At 31.1% G+C, this 13,059-nt stretch overlaps 1 protein-coding gene and 1 long non-coding RNA gene across 11 annotated transcripts; one reads left to right on the forward strand and one right to left on the reverse strand.

The window, feature by feature from the left end:
• The first annotated feature begins 591 nt into the window (after positions 1-591).
• LOC149884950 (uncharacterized) lies at positions 592-3,736 on the forward strand. 8 transcript variants are annotated; one of them, XM_090096674.1, is made up of 5 exons: positions 598-645; positions 928-978; positions 1,153-2,070; positions 2,915-2,979; positions 3,181-3,736. In XM_090096674.1, the coding sequence occupies exon 3, from the start codon at positions 1,304-1,306 to the stop codon at positions 1,991-1,993; it is 690 nt and encodes a 229-aa protein (XP_089952800.1). In that variant the 5' UTR covers positions 598-645; positions 928-978; positions 1,153-1,303; the 3' UTR covers positions 1,994-2,070; positions 2,915-2,979; positions 3,181-3,736. The 8 variants fall into 8 exon arrangements, with proteins under 8 accessions (XP_089952798.1, XP_089952800.1, XP_089952799.1 ...); XM_090096675.1 differs by lacking the exons at positions 598-645; positions 928-978 and adding an exon at positions 2,713-2,756 and having other exon boundaries at positions 1,937-2,070; positions 3,181-3,376; positions 3,578-3,736; XM_090096672.1 differs by having other exon boundaries at positions 592-645; positions 928-2,070.
• Positions 3,737-4,570: 834 nt separating this feature from the next.
• On the reverse strand, positions 4,571-7,047 carry LOC149884951 (uncharacterized). Of its 3 annotated transcripts, none has more exons than XR_016455075.1 (3): positions 7,030-7,047; positions 5,028-5,143; positions 4,571-4,802 (listed from the first exon to the last, which is right to left on the reverse strand). It is a non-coding gene; the product is annotated as an uncharacterized LOC149884951 (long non-coding RNA). The 3 variants fall into 3 exon arrangements; XR_016455074.1 differs by lacking the exon at positions 7,030-7,047 and adding an exon at positions 6,677-6,765; XR_016455073.1 differs by lacking the exon at positions 7,030-7,047 and adding an exon at positions 5,799-5,887.
• Between the last annotated feature and the right edge of the window lie 6,012 nt (positions 7,048-13,059).

Below are 13,059 nucleotides of genomic sequence, written 5' to 3' on the forward strand. Positions count from 1 at the left end.
CTTCCATATACTGACTGAATTACATGTCGATTTACATGTCTCTTATATAGTAAAATGAACCTGTGTGAACCTGTTCTGGAAGATTCTAGATGCTTCTTTTCGATGCTTCTGGTAGCTTCTGGATATTTCTGGATGCTACTGGATGCTTCCAGATGCTTCTTCTGGAAACTTCTGGAAGCTTCTGCATGCTTCTGGAAACTTCTGGAAACTTCTGGATACTTCCTTTAATTATTAAAAAACTTCCGTGACGTTGACACGGACCAGACTTAAGAAAATGAAACAAACCAAAAAAGTTGCACTTGTTTTGTCCGCTGCAAAATGGCACTTGTTAACGAAATTCTGCCTGTGTGCTGTCACTTGTCAGCTGATTGCTCATGTCATGGCATGCTATGACTCCACCCAGTGGGCACCCGATGTCAATCTAACATTGGAATTCAGTTAGATTTTCATCGACGACGTCAACTGACAAAATCTTAAGTTGAATCGATGTCAGATGTTCGACGTTAGTTATTCCATGTCATTTCGATGTCAGTCTTTGATCGGTTGCAAGCATTTTAATTTCCCGCCAATATGAAAATTCAACTCGTTATTTCTGCGCAACGGAAACAGTTATAAAATCAAGCAAAGTTCGTTAAAAAAAGTTTGGTTAGTTTAGTTTTTAGGTTTTATTGTTATAAAATCGCACTTTCAAGGGTGTTTTTTTCAAAATGTATTTTTATTATTCAAAAGAATCACATTTAGGATATAACAGTAGCTAAAGGATATAACAATAGTAGATGGTAGCTATAGGATAAAGCAGTAGTAGATGGTAGCTAAAGGCCTTACCTACCACTGGTAGTACCTGTACCGGTCACATAGTTAGCTTTACTAAAGTTAAGTGAAGCACTAATGCTACGATCATATTTGTTTTATGGTTTTAACATTTAGATGTCCTACATAAATAATTGGAGAGCTCACAATCACCAACCTAACCAGTTAGTAAGTATTCCCTTACAATTTGAAAATGATGATCTGGATTCTGTTGATCTTAGTAAATCTCCGATATCAGATATAGATGATATTTATAATGGAATTGGGAGTAGATTAAGTGATTGTATTTATTCATTTATATCATTTATATGTTGATATATCTGCTATAAATGATCAACTTAGGGTGTCTGTCTCAAAAAAAATTCTTTCTGAAGAGTTAGCTTTATGGGTCACTCACAATAAATGTACGCATGCATCTTTTGATGAACTTCTGCAAATTCTCTTCAATAATGGTCACAATGATTTACCTAAAGACAGCCGAACACTATTAAAAATGCCACGTTATGTAAACACTTTACCTGTAAGTGGAGGTGAATATCTCTATCTAGGTATCTTAAATGGGATAACAAGACTATTGGAATCTGTAACAGGAGATATAATGTCTTTAAGTCAGATACATTTAAGAATTAATATTGATGGTCTTCCTTTATTTAAAAGTAGCAATACACAATTATGGTCAATACTTTGTTCATTTCATGACTTTAAACCATTTATTATAGCAGTTTACTGTGGCACCAAAAAACCAGATCCTGTTCATGAGTTTTTGAATGATTTTTTAGTAGAATACAAAAATTTAAAAGCAACTGGATTTAACTACAATGGTCAATCATATGAAGTGGATATCAAATATTTTTGTTGTGATGCTCCAGTTAGGCAGATGTTGAAATGTATTAAGTCCCACAATGGATATGATTCCTGTGAAAGACGCTCAGTCCATGGCGTATATGTAGAAAACCGAGTTGTATTTCAAGAACTGAACTGTCTCTTGAGAAATGATATTAGCTTTTCCCAAGGTAATTACCCAGGTCATCAGTTTAAGAGAAGGATACTTCTTGGTTACGATATTTCTTGTGTTCAGAATTTCTTACTTGACTCTATGCATCTAGTTATGTTAGGTGTTGTTAAGCAGTTACTGTTTTCATCAAAAAACTATTCTACAAAATGGATCTGGGGCTGCCGATAAGTCAGCTGAAAATGTTCCTGAAAAAGTCACAGAAGTCAAAGAGCTTCTTAAATTTGATGCAACTTTAAATTATTATGGTAAGTTTAATATTTGTAGTTCTATTATCTTTTTTGTATTCATTGTCGCAATTTTAACTTATTTTTTAACCCTTTTGTCAGAGTATCTCATTCCTTTATGATAAAGAAGGAATGAGATAAGAATTATAAATTATCATGTAGCGAAAAGTAATTTAAAGTATATTTAAGCAAGTAAACTAATTTAAATAAAAAAGGACTTGCATTGAATAAAATGTTTAAAAATCAAAAATTAGTTTTGGGAAAATACCAATTTAAAGCCCTTTTCATAAAAGATAAGTTCTATAAATGTAGTTATAAAATATGATTTTTTTAAATTTTTGACCAAAAATAATTATGTATTCAAAGTTTTTGTTTAAAAGCTGTTTTTCAATTACATTTTCTTAATATAACAATTTATCAGGTCTCCCATGTCCATTTTTTCCAAATTACTAAATATAAAGTTTCCTAACAAGACATTATTAGATCTACTAAAATTACTTTTCTGAACAAGTATTATTTCTTATAAACACTCTCTTTGACAGATTTTTAATATTTTTTGAATGAGCATTTCAAATAGATGGTTTTATAAAGAAATTGCCATTATTTGAAGCCGATTTTTTTATTTTACAAACAAATAAAAAAATGGTCTGTCTTTTAACTTAGAAAATTTGAAATGAGCTGTAGATAAACAATCTTACTTGCTTAAGGTAAATAAATTAGTTAATCAACTTGTTCCTAGAATTTCAGTATTTTTTTTTAAAATTATTTATCGCCTTCAATGAGTAAACTATAATTTAAAAATTGTCAAATATATAATTTAATGGGTTATATTTATGTAAGTATTTTATATATTATATTTATATAGGTAGCTCATCTTTCAAAGGTTGGTGGGATTTCTTTAAAAGATAATCTTAAAAAAATAATGGAAAGGTAATTTTAAAATTGTTAACTTAAATGATTTAGTTTACTTCATGTAATAATGCTGTTATAGCCATTATTATTTCTACATGTTGTAGCCATTATTAGTTCCATTATAAGTAGACCAGATAATAGAAGATTTATTGGTCTATAAAGCAATCTTTATTTGATTTGTTGTGTACATTTACCTGTAAGCATGTTTTTTTTCCATAGTCTGATGTCATAAAAAGTGATGATGAGATTCAACATGAAAGGGACCAACTGCAATGATGAGAAAAAAGAGTGACAGTAACAGAAAAGCAAAACTTTGAAAAATTAAATCTTCTCGAACTTATTATAAGTAAAAAAATTTTCCTAATTTTAAAAGAAAATTGACATTTGAAAATGATCACTACAAAGAACGTTTTAAGTAATAGTTTTCAGTATTATTATTTAATATATAATATTAACAATATATTAATCAACCGTTTCTTGACAAACTTGGAATTATCATAGAAACTCTTCAGGGACTCCAACTGTCATATGTTTATTTTTACAACTTTTATCGTAATTCATCTTTACAACTTTTATCGTAATATATAGTTAACATATACTATATCTTTATGTTTAGCTATTGTTATGGCGACAAAGGGAAGAAATGGCATAGCAATTGCAGAAATAAAATGCGAAGTTCGAAAGATCTTAAGATACGCCCCTGACAAAGTTGACGTTGAAGAGGGTGGACGTCATTTAAAAATAGGAAGTTTTTAAAAATATAATTTCCTTATAATTGTTTGTTATTCTTTCTAATTTACCCCTACATATTCATATATCGCTCTATCAAAATATTAATTCGTACACATTTATATTTTGATAGAGCGATATGAATATATAAGAATTAACGATAATATTCAAAATAAGCCTGCATGTATCTATGTATGTATGTGTATACAAAAGATTTTTTCCTAAATTTAACAAAAAATTAAATAAAGTTGAATAAACATCGCTCGAAGGTGACATCGTATTTACATCGAAATGTTGACGTCGTTTTAACTTAATTAGTTAGACGTCGACCAACATTTCCATTTCCAACCTAAATCCAACGTCATTTCAACGTAAAAGTCAATGTTGATCCAACGTTGTTCCGACGTAACTTTGCCCACTGGGCAGACTCCTGAACTGTTTGCTGTGGTAGTATAGTTCGTTTCGTTTTTAAGACATGTAAAATTAGGAACACTTCTTAGCATTGCTCGATGTTGGTTGCAAATGTTTAGTCCAATACTGTATATATATATATATATATATATATATATATATATATATATATATATATATATATATATATATATATATATATACATATATATATATATATATACATATATATATATATATATACCCAGTGGGCAAAGCGACGTCGGAACAACGTCGGATCGACCTCGGAGCTGACGTCGGATCGATGTCGGATTTATGTTGGAAATGGAAAGGTTGGGCGACGTCGAAAAAAAGACATCGGGTGATGTCAGAATTCCGATGTCATTCAACGTCGAGCAATGTTAAACCAACGTCGGAACGACGTCAGATTACTGATGTAATGACGATGTCATTAAGTGGTAGAGCGATGTTAAACCAACATAATAAATACAATTAAAAAATAGCACATATTTTCCGGCGTAAAAGCATTCATTACAAAAAACAACTTTCTATTTTGCATCAGTATCTTTCTGGACACGCCCAATGATAAGCTTGTAAACTTTTAACTTTTCAAAACTTTGTTTATCCTGAGCATCGTTCTTTTTTTTTTGCGTTTAGTCTCTTTCATATTAAAACAAGCCATAACTTTGTGCGACATCAGACTATAAAAAGAATGAAAAAATTTTAAAATGATGAAAAAATAATTTTAAGAGTATATATATTTGAGTTCTTTGTTGTGGAGGAAGCCTATTTCCCAATATGACATGTCCAGCTCGCCATTGATGTATGGGGGATATTGCAGTCATTTTATTGGTTGTATCCATATCATCATCAAAATATATTGATAAATAAATATTCTTAATTATCAAATATGCAAGGAAACTTACATCAATTCTCATGGTTTACCCAATATCTTCTTTAATAACAGTAATGGTCTGTCTCTGATTTCTGGTTCTCAAATGAAGTGTGTATTCATTCTCTGTATCAGACTCTGAAGTTGATTCTGAAAACAAAAGATATTGTTTTTGGAAACAATATATTGATAAATAAATATTCTTAACTATCAAATATGCATGTCAGTAGCACACTCAGGTCTCCAAATATTTCATAACCAGTGAGAACTTCTGACTTTTTAAAAATGTTTCTGCTGATGCAAGGTAAAAAAAAATTTTTTTAAAAATTCAAAACGTACTTTGAAATAACTCATAAATAGCCATTTTTTTTATTCTGCATAAAAGAAAATGTTAACAAAATTAACACCATGAACTACAATAGCATAGACAAATAAAACTTTATAAACTTGAAAGTTACTCTACCATTAATACGCTTTGACAAATTTTTGTGTTTGTTATTATGTTGCACAGTTTTTATGGTTGTTGTGATGTTGATTTGATAAGATTTGAGGGATGTATTGAATTATTTTTTTATTAGGATGACGAATAACTTAACAAAACAACATTAATATCACGTAACAAAATTTTTATATATTTTAATATGTATTCTAAAGTCTACCCTCTTATTTACAAAGTCATTCACAAACTTAGATCCCTTAACTGTACCAACTGGTTATCATTTTATCATTATTTTTGTATTAGGGTCACTCACCCTAATACAATAATAATGATACTTATTAATATTAATAAATAATGATCAGTTACTACTGTTAGCTGACTCAGAACAAAGAGATTCAACTTCATTGTTAACAAATTGTACATTGTCATCAGAATCATTTTGCAGAGCATCATTATTAGATTATTGATTTCTTGATTTTGGGCTCCCCAATTATTAATGTAAGACATCTAAAGAATAATGTTAAAAAGCTGTTGAAAAAGTTATAGATTGTGATATCGATCCATTTTTGAATATTCATGTTTATCCCACTGTGTGCCTATCCAAAAAAATTAACATGGAAACAAGAAAGTGGGACAAGATCATGGAAACAACAGAGACAAGATCTGTAAAGCATGATGAAACTGTTAATACATCTAACAAAGTGTATATTGGGGTATCTGAAGAAGAATGGAAATAAAGATGCGCAAACCACAAACATTTATTCACAAAAAGCTCAAATAATGTATTTTTTACCTGATGATTGCAATAAGCATGAAACTTAAAGTAGTAAACATTATGTAGTTTTATTTTAAATTTATCACATTAAATAAAATATATTACTCTGATTTTATTCATTTAGCACTCTTGTTGAATTTACACATACAAATAACCTTAAAAACAGTACAGTAATGAATTAATAAAAAAAATTCAGATAAATATTTTTTACTAATTTAAATATACATGCATACATACATACATACATACATACATACATACATACATACATACATACATACATACATACATACATACATACATACATACATACATACATACATACATACATACATACATACATACATACATACATACATACATACATACATACATACATACATACATACATACATACATACATACATACATACATACATACATCTTTTAAAGTCACAATTAATTAAATCAAGTAAAAAAATAAACTAACTTTCGCTTGCCATAAAGAGCATGCGTTTTATGGTTTGTCAATATGTTATGGCTGTCAATAAAGTCTTAGTGTTAAATTTATATCTTCCCTGTAAATTTATTTTTTCCAATAATAATTATTTTTCCGGTAGAATAACTACTTTTTTCCAGTAAGATGTTAATTTTCCGGTATTCAAACTTCCAGTTCAAAAAATATATAATAAAATTACCGTGGTGTTAACATAAAATAAACATTTAGAGAAAAAAATTTAGTTATTTTATCTAACTAGATATCTAGTTAAAATAACAAAGTTATTTTCCGCAAATGTTTCTTTTATATATACGAAATTTGTCATTTCTTAAATTAGGACTTACTTAAAGCATAGTACTTTGTCAGGTCACACCACCGTATGTAAATTTTATTTATTTGTAAAATTGTCGATTTACGTCGTATTTATGTCAAAAGACATCGCACGATGTCAGAACAACGTTGGTAAGACAACGTCGTTTTGACGTCGTTATCGCGACGTTATAACAACGTTGTAATAAGTCGGTTGACATCGCCGATGAAAATCCAACGTAAACCCGACGTCGGTTTGACATCGCGTGCCCACTGGGATATATATATATATATATATATATATATATATATATATATATATATATATATATATATATATATATATATATATATATATATATATATATATATATAGTATTGTAGAAATTATGTTAATACTTCCAGTAAGAGTGCTCAATACAGCGTAGAATAAGGTTTAGAACCCATCCTTACGTGGAACATTCTCGATCAGGCAGAACCATTTAAACCTGGTGGCAATCACTGTAATTTGTGCTTGACTGAAAAGTTCCACATCATTACGTCGAAACTAGGCTTGCTCAATAAAAGAAGCGAGTTAACATCAAAGTGCCGCCATGAAAATAAATTTTTAATAAAAAACTTTAATGCCATCATAGCAGACACTCCATAGCACTTTTTTCGTATTTTTTTCGTATTTTTGTCGTTACGTCTTTTTACGGTTTATAACATCTGATGATCGCTATTGCGTGAAACTTTAAGTAATGTAATATAAACCAAGCTAATTATTTAGTTTGTATTATAGTAATAATATATATATATATATATATATATATATATATATATATATATATATATATATATATATATATATATATATATATATATATATATATTAAGGTGAGTCGAAATGTAAAAAATATTAAGTTGGAGATCCTGTACATGTCTAAAAAGTTGCTTTTTGATGTTCTCGTTTGGAAAAACCTCACTTTTTATTTTATGGACAGTGTCTACAGGTCCCAACTCTGTCTAGAAAGACTACATAAATACTCAATGTTAGTGTAATGTATTGCAATGTATTACAAATTAAAAAGAATGTAAACTGTAACGAATCAATGTTAAACAGCAACAATACAAAATTTTTTAACCTAACTGTTAAAAAAATCTTTCTTGCTTTCTATTTTTGGTATCTCTAATCTGGATTTCTTACTCTGTAACACCATGCCATGATGGGACTTTCTTCCATGAACTTTACAGCTCGCAGCGCTAACGTCTTTAATTGTTCTCTCTACTGCCTGTGAATGACATGGAACATCGGGCAGTAGTATTGGATGTGTGTAAGTAAGTTGATCATTTGAAAGGTGTGATAGCATCGGAGGAGACGTAACATTACTCTGGTCCCAGTCAATCATGTTAATGAACGATGTCGCAGCCAGATTTAATGTTATATCCTTCTTATCAAAGACGCGAACCGGTATGTTACTATTAGTCTGCTTCTCTTTTGCTCTTATTATTTGTTATACTGAAAAACGACGAATTTCCAAATCACTATCACTAACTGCAGCTAACAGAATATTTTCAGCATGCGCAAATTAGCAGTTATTTTCGAGAACAGGACAAACCACAGCCTGATCTAATGCATCAAGTTCCTGAAACAACTGAACTAAGTAAAAGAAGTTGTTAGCACCATTTTGGCAAGAAGAATTTGATTTGATTTTGAACCAAGAGGGTCCGTAAAAGTTTAAAATGAAATGCGTTACTCTTCTGAGAGGTTCAGATGCCACCTCTAGACATGTAGAGACGCAAAATCTTGTTGGCTTTCGTCAACCACCGAGCATGACTTATATTTCCAGGTAAACTCTTCTCGAGGAAATCAATATCTGTAGAAGCCTGACGTCCACGCTGTACTACTAGACATGCTTTCAAAAAATACAGCTGGTCGGTGCTAAGATTCTTCTTGACAGCTTCATCACAATCAGTCACCTTACCAGTAATTGGCAAATAATTAACGACAGGCAATTCATTCGGATCATATTCTAGAGCTGAGCTAATTGTACCTGTCGATGTGGAAGGTCCTGTAGTTCGAGCAAAATCCACGCCTGCCAAAAACCTTCTAAATTACAGCTCGTTACAGTGTAGAAGGCATACCAACCACTGCAATGGTCTACCTAAGTTCTCCTCCAATTTTCTTATGATTCCGTTGCTTTTTCCTGTATTATTATTATTTGTGCCATCACACACAACACCTTGAATGCTTTCTACGGAGTTTGTCTCTACAATAACTGACATTAACTCCTTTGTTATATCAGCAGCTTTACTACTTTCAGGAACTATGTAGTAAAAATGTATATATTTTCTGGATACGAGACAATACATTAGTGTTCTTCTTTTTTACTTCTTCTACAACCAAAACTCTCAACTAATGTAACGTCTTGTTTTCCATCAAAGCCTATACAGCACAATTCCTTATTGCTCTGCATATGTTATTCAACCAGAGTATCTCTCCATAAATTCCTTTGTCGACGTAGCTTTGAAGGATCAAGAATTGTTGGTGAAGACAACATACTGAGGTCTTTTAAAATAGCATTAACAATAAGACATGTATCTCTGTTGCTAATTTTGCATTGATCAACTGCTTTACATAATTTCTTGTACTTGTTTCTGTTCTGCACTGATAGTGTCTCTTCCTCTGATGTATAATTACTTTCAGACGTGTTACGCTCATCCTCGTCAATATCTTCCTCAGTTTCATATTCAACCTCTTTTGACTGTACTTCATCACACACTGATTTCATAAATTTGCGTTTTGGTCTCTTTGCCAGTGTTGCTGTCGTTTTTTTGTCTACTCCACCAATTATCATATTTCTAACAGTTTTCTGGTCAACCCAGAAATCCCACTCTATCAATGGAATTTTATTTGGCAGTGGGCTTGTGCATAAGTTCCAATCTCTAATGCCCGAATCAAAGCATTTGCAGGTACAAATGTCAAATAACTGCTTAAAAGAATTCAACTTCTCAGTGAACGTGTCTGATGTTCTTTTTGCATCTTGAATATTTTTCAAGTGTATGTACTTTATCCATAAGTCTTCTAATCCTAATGATTGTGCTATTCACTTCTATTGTGGGAATACTTGCTTTTGAATAAACACATTTCATTCTGTGTGCTAAAATTGAATATCTTTCTTGCAAGCTAATTTCTAATACTGTTTTCTGATTATAATAGAACGCCTTAATAACGTCTTCATATGATGGGATTTGATTTTCAGGAAGATCAACTAACTGTCCAAACAATGGATATTTAGTTTTACTTCGTGTACACATACTATCCATATTTAATATAATTTGTCTAAAATAATAAAAAAAACTACAACAAGTTATGTTTACAATAAATAAAAGCTGTTAAAACAATTTTTCATAAGAATTTAGTCAATAAATATTCCAATATTTATGCAGACTATAATATGTTTAGCCCTCTCATAAATAGGCCTACATGTTAAATGAAGTGATCTTTCTACAGTCTAAACTATAGCATACTGTAGTATACATCTATATTAGCCTACTTGAATTTTACTAAAGATCTATTATTGCAAAGAAGAAAATAAAATTACAAAATAATATATTAGATACTTTGCTTGTTTCTAAAAAATCCAGCACATGGTTTGTTGCTAATGTTGGTGATGTCACATGTAAATAACGTTATAAAATTTATTCCATTTCTTTTTTAGCACTTGTAGTTAGGTGCTAAACCATTAGCCAATGCATTTTAGTCAATGATTTATAGTTGGTACGTATTTAGATTGTACTAAGGAAATGGTTAAAATACATCAAATAAAACTTTAATCAAAAGTTGGGACCCCTAATCGTTTCATAAAAAATCTTTAAATATTATTTTCATACTGTACTGATGCCAAGACAACTTTTTGTTCATGTACAGGAAAGATAAAAAAATTCGACCCACCCTAATATATATATATATATATTTAATATATGAACTTCAATAAATACGAATTCTCTCAATACTAATTTTTTATTGAGAGAATTCGTATTTATTGAAGTTCATATATTAAATTTATTCAACTCTCATAAAAGATGTCGTCATTTAATATATATATATATATATATATACAAACACATATTTTGATTTGATCGTTTAGATTAAGCGCTGAAAATTTCTATACCAGCAATACACAAACTTTATTTGAAAAATTTCTTTCTTATAAAACAAACAAACCTTTTCTTATTGGAATATATTCTGGTTACAACAAATCTTCTAACTTTATTGAATTTTTGAACGCATTTGTGATTGAAACATCTCAATTGGAAAAAAATGGAATAAAACTGAAAGACAATCTTTATCAGTTTTCTATTCATAAATTCGTCAGTCACGCTCCTGCTCAATCATTTTTGAAAAATACAAAGCTGTAGAGTGGATATTATAGCTGTGATCGCTGCATTCAAACTGGAAAACATATAGTTCACATGTAATTCACGTTGTCGCAGATCTTCTAGGCTGTTAGGTGGTGGATGTTGGCTTCTAACACGGATCCCATTATGCCCCAAAAAATACTCTTTTGGTTTGGTCTTGGACTGCAAGCTGGCCGGTCCAGAAATTGAATATTAATACTTTTTAAGAATTCAGTGACAATATGTGCCATATGTGGTCTTACATTATCCTGAATAAGAATCCATCTTTAATATACGGTGCAAAAGGTTCAACAAAAGGCTCTAAAATGTCTACTGTGTTTCATTGAGAAGTCAGATGTCCACCATTAACAATAAAAAGCTCTGTGCAAGCTGTCAAAGATATATATACCATAAATAAACCGCCTCTATATAAAGTATCTTAAAGACTTGATCTTGAAGTGATTTGGGGATATAAACAGGTGGACACATAAAACAAGCATTTGCCTGAAACTGAAAGAGCTTCGGAAAGTTTTTAGAATTCTCGACTCTCTTCATTATTGTCAGATTTGACCCAACCATCTGGAAGATATCGAATAACTGCAATGACAAGATATTTGCTCAACTCTTGGACCAGGGTATTCGAATCATGCATATTGATTTGACAAACGGTTTTCACTCTACAAGTCATTAAATTTTCTTCACTGCTTTCCTCCCCATTGAAGTTGCGATCATGGTCAACCGGAAATTGACTGAGAGCGTCAGCATTACCGTGTTCAACTACCTTACGAAATTCAATATCGTAATTGTATTGGCTAAAAAATATAGCCCATTGAGCCAATCTATTTGCTGCCATAACCAAAGCCATTCTTGGACCAAACAGAGCCAGCATTGGTTTATAATCAGTGACGATGGAGAAACGACGACCAAAAAGAAGTTGAAAGGAACTATTTCAGCCAAAAAATATGCTAATGCCTCTCTATGAATTTGACTGGACCGACGTTGACAATCGGTCAAAATCTTTGAAACAATTGCAATTGGACGTTCAGAGCCATCTGCCAATCAATTAAACAACATAGCACCAATACCATCTTCTGAAGAATCAGTTGCTATTCCAAAGATTTCAAAAAACAAAATTGAGTAAGAACTAAATCAATTGAAAACAAACGTTTCACTGTTTCAAAAACAGACTGTTGATCGGAAGTCTTTACCATCGCTGATCTTTCATAATTAGACGAAAGAGCGGGTTTATCGTCATACACAATATCGGAAATAAAAACTTGCCGAATATCTGATAGGTTACAACAAAAATGGTCCGAAGGCTACAAAAAATCTTGGTGAAATGCTGCAATTTGACAAAATAATCACAGAATTGACATTACAAGCAAATTCTAAGCATTTCTGTGCATTTGTCGCCAGTTTCGGTAATTTTCAGTGAATTGCTTGATGCCCTTGGGCATTTTTTTGCTCAGCCTGACAGGATACAACAAAATATGGCCAAGGGGATCCAATGGGAGTTGGTGAAAGCCTCGAATTTGGCCACATTTGGCCCAAATTTCGACGTTTTGTATGGAAATTGAGCCAAAAACGGGGTTTTGTCGCCAAATCCGGTACTTGCCAGCCTCTCTGTTGATTGTCTTTGTCATTTTCGTGCTCAGCCTGACAGGATACAACAAAATAGGGCCAAG

Source organism: Hydra viridissima, unplaced genomic scaffold (genome assembly GCF_058129835.1).
Source record: "Hydra viridissima isolate aposymbiotic clone 2 unplaced genomic scaffold, HvirCarnegie_v1 scaffold_8, whole genome shotgun sequence".
NCBI lineage: Eukaryota > Metazoa > Cnidaria > Hydrozoa > Anthoathecata > Hydridae > Hydra > Hydra viridissima.

Excerpts from the sequence above, each read along its gene's own strand:
- LOC149884950 (XM_090096672.1), top strand. The coding sequence starts at position 1,304 with ATGCCACGTTATGTAAACACTTTACCTGTAAGTGGAGGTGAATATCTC.